Source organism: the organism of the source record quoted next (genome assembly GCF_019968955.1).
Source record: "MAG: Porospora cf. gigantea A chromosome Unknown PgA_NODE_1714_length_5030_cov_867.549, whole genome shotgun sequence".
Classification (NCBI taxonomy): Eukaryota; Apicomplexa; class Conoidasida; order Eugregarinorida; family Porosporidae; genus Porospora; species Porospora cf. gigantea A.
This window is the reverse complement of record NW_027151447.1, coordinates 544-5,030: the sequence shown is the minus strand read 5'-3', so window position 1 is coordinate 5,030 and position 4,487 is coordinate 544. Positions and strand designations below refer to the sequence as shown.

The 4,487-nt window shown below is 49.7% G+C and overlaps 1 protein-coding gene across 1 annotated transcript; it reads right to left on the bottom strand.

Moving 5' to 3' along the window:
• Positions 1-911: 911 nt before the first annotated feature.
• Positions 912-4,121, bottom strand: KVP18_003366 (uncharacterized protein; the record flags this gene model as incomplete). The annotated part of the gene is made up of 1 exon (XM_067955043.1): positions 912-4,121. One exon carries the CDS (start codon positions 4,119-4,121, stop codon positions 912-914), a length of 3,210 nt encoding a protein of 1,069 aa, XP_067812146.1.
• Between the last annotated feature and the right edge of the window lie 366 nt (positions 4,122-4,487).

The following is a 4,487-nucleotide window of genomic DNA, read 5'->3' as shown; positions in this document are numbered from 1 at the left end:
CACCTGAAGCCATCCGTTTTGTCTTGCAAGTCATGAATCAATTTTACCCAATGATATCATGAATCAATTGTACCCAATGATACGATTCATTCCATCACAACATATGGGACACATAATCTTACACAAAAACCAACTCAAATTGTGGGATTTTTGGAAGTGGAGCTACAATCAAGGCCAGGTGACTGTCCGATAACACCAGATTCGGTAGTCCAGAGGACTGTTCCTGCTCAGACACACTCCCGTAGCAAAAGTCATCCATGCCGCTCGAAATCGAGGACCAGTGTAGATGGACAGAAAGTGCAGGTCATCCTCACAGGATAGATTAGTCTCGAATGGCAGGGAAAACAAGTAGAGTCACTATAAAAATGACGCTGTACAAGTACACATTCGATAACTAAACCCACGGAGTTTTGTTCGGCCGGTAGACAAAACGCATGCATGACATGATCCGGCCACAAATGCTGATCAACTATAGTGAGACCTGCACCTGCAGTTGCAGATAGAAACAGGGGTTAATGGGGTTACTGTGATAGAAAGTGGGGTTACTGTGATGAAGAAAGTGCCGCCGTTTGACCTTTAATGAGAACACCCTTCACAGAAGAAGTTCACCGATTTTCGGGTCGTTAGAATATTGCTAATTATCTTAAAAAAGAGAGTCAGTCTTGCTCAGACACGAATGCTACTCAATTCAATGGAACTTATTACTCCTGATCGGGTTCGGGTAGCTTCAGGATGATCACATAGGCGACAGTTGAGTGCTGAGTGCATCGCATCGGGGTTCACTGGAGCCATATGTCCCAGTTGGAAACGATATCTGACGAATCTACGGCTCAATACTCCAGAGATATCGAACACAAATGATTCTAACAACAGCGAATATTTACAAATCACAATCATCCACAAGAACACTATTACGCAAGGCACGACTCCCTGTCCCTCCACGCCGCGTAGCTTGGGTAGAGCAACGCGTCGTCGCACTTGAGAAAGTGCGTACAAAGCCTTGCATCCTCATGGTCGTTGTCCAATATTCTGATGTTCTCCAAGTCGAACTTGGCCTCGGCGCGAGTAGAAAAGAAGAATGCGTGACTGACCCGGTACCAGTCCTGCATTGGAGTGGTGGGGTTCAGACACTTCAGAGGAAGGCAAACAGTGACAGCAGTGTTGACTGCAGCATCTACTAGCAACTGTCCAATATTAAACCAGGCTCGCTGTGAGAATTCATAGGATACGAATATCTCCTTGTTCGGGCTCCACTGCATGCCTACTCCTACTTCGGGGGTTACGCCGCAGATCTCTTTCAAGCTATGTGTGGTGATTGTCATCGTCAGAAAGGCGTTGTCGGTGTAGAAATTCATGAGGTCGCTCAGACCACCGTTAGCCACAAGAATCACCTCCTTATTGTTCTTCTTTAGCGGTGGAAAGTAGAGAGACTCGAAGCGCAGCTTGTTCACATTGGCCTCCTTGACCTCAGTTACAGATAACAGCGCAGCGTCTAAACTTCGGGGCGAGTCCAGAGGAAACCCGCACTTTTCCTTGGTCACCTCACAGTCCGCTTTGAACACGTACTTGTCCTCCCCTTCTTCATTGCACTTCTTGTTATACGCATCCGCAAACTGATCGGCGTAAGAAGCACAGAACGGAGTGAGGTCAAGTAAATCCGAACTAGACCTGTAGATAGTAAACTCGGCAGTATCTGGCAAAATTGGAAGGTTATCTGGGTTCGGAATCAGACACCCCCAGTCTCGAGGATCGAGAGGAAGATCTGGCATGTCGACAGAGGACGCAATTGTCAAACCGTAACCGTAATTGAATGGGGCGAATTCTTTCAGTTCCTCCTGCTCGAAGATCTTGAGATCCGTTTCAAACTTGGGTGGAGTCCACGGTTTACCGTTCATAGTAGCGAAGTGAGGGTATCGAGAGAGAGACGCATCGCACTTTCGTTTCGGCCATGTGGTTGATAGTCTTCCACTGAAGTCCACCGCACCAAACACCAGGTCCGTAAAAGCCTCAGAGCCAGCAGCACCCGGCAGGAATGCAGCGACGAATGCGTCGGACTTGTTGATTAGGTCATTGGTATACAGCGCTCTGCCCGAGAAGAAGAACGTGACGTTCAGCGCTGCGTCATTGTCAAGCAAAGCAGCGTCGTCAGGGTAATGCTCCGAGAAGTCGAGAGTTGAGACAGCGAAAATATCGCCTCTCATCTCAGCATATGCCTTCTCACCGACGAAATTGAAGCAGATGTCAGTGGTAGAGTCGCACCTTGTTTGACCCTTCCAGGCACATGAGCCACCATTGTCGATGACGACCTTACATATTCTCATTGCGGGATGGACGAATGAAGCAAAAGTGCTTTCAGGATCAGTGGAGGCATTGACGCCAGAATCAAATCCTCCTTGCCACGAGATAGTCCAACCCCCGTTAATACCAGCCCAGTTGTCACTTGCGGACCCTTGTATCACGACCTTCTTGTTTTGTAGATCGTTAATTTGGATAGGAAGGGCCAAGGTTCCTTCTGTCTTGTTGTTTTTCATCAGTACCATCGACTTCTGCACGGCAGATCTTGCCACCTCGATGTGCTCATCAGAGCCGACGACGCCGCCTCCTACCACTGCCTTTCGGGCAAGAGATCGGCCGCATTCAGATTCTCCGCCAGAAGGCGGAACGAGCTGCGTCGTGCCCGAGGTGGACAGCGAGCATCCCTTTGCTTGGCACTTGCCGTCCTTAGGCGCATAACAAGCTATACCGAGCGGCGACGGCTTATCCCACAGACCGGCACGTTTCTTCACGCGCAGAATACGTCGGACTGCGTCGTCGACGACCTCGCGGAAGAGCTTGGCTTTATTCTTATCCTTGGAATTCATTTGGTGTAGGATGTCTTGTGAGAAAGAGTGCCAGTTCGTGGCATCAGGAAGCATAATGATATCGTTGCCAGCCAGGACGGACTTACTGCATGCTGCAGGAGAGCATCCATCAACAAGTGCATGTCCCGCCCAATCCGTAACCACAACACCATCGAAGCCCATCTTACCCTTCAGCACATCGCGAAGGATGTATTGGGAGCCGTGCAACGAGAAGTTGTACTCGGAGTTGTCTTCAGGTTCGTTGTCGTAGTTCTTGGTGTTGTGCCAGGAATTGAATGAGGTCATCACAATCTGAGCATTGGACTCCAGACCTCCAAAATATCCAGGAGCATGAATATTGATGAGGTCGGACTCAGAATACCAATTTTCGCCCCTGTCCACTCCGTGCATAGTCCCTCCATCTCCAACCCAGTGCTTGATATTGGACACAATCTTGGTGTCATCTGTACGGAGGATTTCCAACGATTCCCCCTGAATGCCCTTCACCATTTCCTTGGCGTACTCGTACACGATCTCTCCGTCTTCTGAGTAACCCTCGTAGACACGGCCCCAACGGTTGTCGCGCGGCGTCACAACGCAAGGAGCGAAGGTCCAATCCATACCGCAGCTGGCAACCTCCCGAGCAGTAACACTTCCAATGTCTCGCATCATGGAGGCGTCGTTGGCCGCGCCGAGTCCTACGTTGTGAGGGAAGAGCGTAGCTCCTTTCAAGTTGTTATGTCCGTGGACAGCATCAGTGGCGTAGAAAAACGGAATCCGAAAGTCCTCACCTATCGCCAGAGATCGATTTTGCCAGTAGGCCTCATTGGCAATATGGAACTTCTCCATGAACATTGCATAACCTCCGGCGGTGGTGTCCAAACTTCTGCAGAAGTCGTCACCCGGAGCCTTCTTGCAGTCCCAGCTCATATCGCTCTCCCAAGAGCCGGTGTCTTCGTTGTACTTGATGCCGTGATAATTCTTGTCTGAACTTCCAGGCCAGCCACCCCCGCCGTTGAGCCAGGAGCCGAACCCATACTTCATCTGATCACCCGGACCGAGCAACACGGAGGACTCCTCCAGCGTACTCGCGGTGTTCAGAGCCGGCTGTACCATCTGATAAACCTTTTCCTCGTCGTTCATCAGACTCAGAATATGGTCTACAAATCTCTCATCTTCGTCATTCTGATTCCCCTCCATTCCGACCTTAGGCCAGTCACTCCAGTTCTCTTGCGTGCCAGAGTTACTGTTGGTAGCCACGACAATTAGCCCAATCATCATTCCCAGTGCTAACAAACAGGCGAAAACCAAGGCAACCTTGAGTTTCTAGTGTCAACAAGAACCCAAGACCAACCTTTATTCTTTTCTGAGATTTAGGATCATAGATTCCCGCTCCGCTCGAGGACGCATAGGACGAAGATGACCCGGCCGATGAGATGGCCATTTCAGTATTTGACATTCTGTATTTTCAGGCACACCCCACAACATTTTCCCCCACAACATTTTTGGTCTGGAGCGGACCCTACCCATAATGTCAATACTCAAAGGCCAACAGAGACGAATTGGTTATCCTGAGTCTGAGAAAAGAATAAGGGTTGGTCGTGTCGCCTCTGACGATTGGGCTAATTGTCGTGGCTACTAACAGTA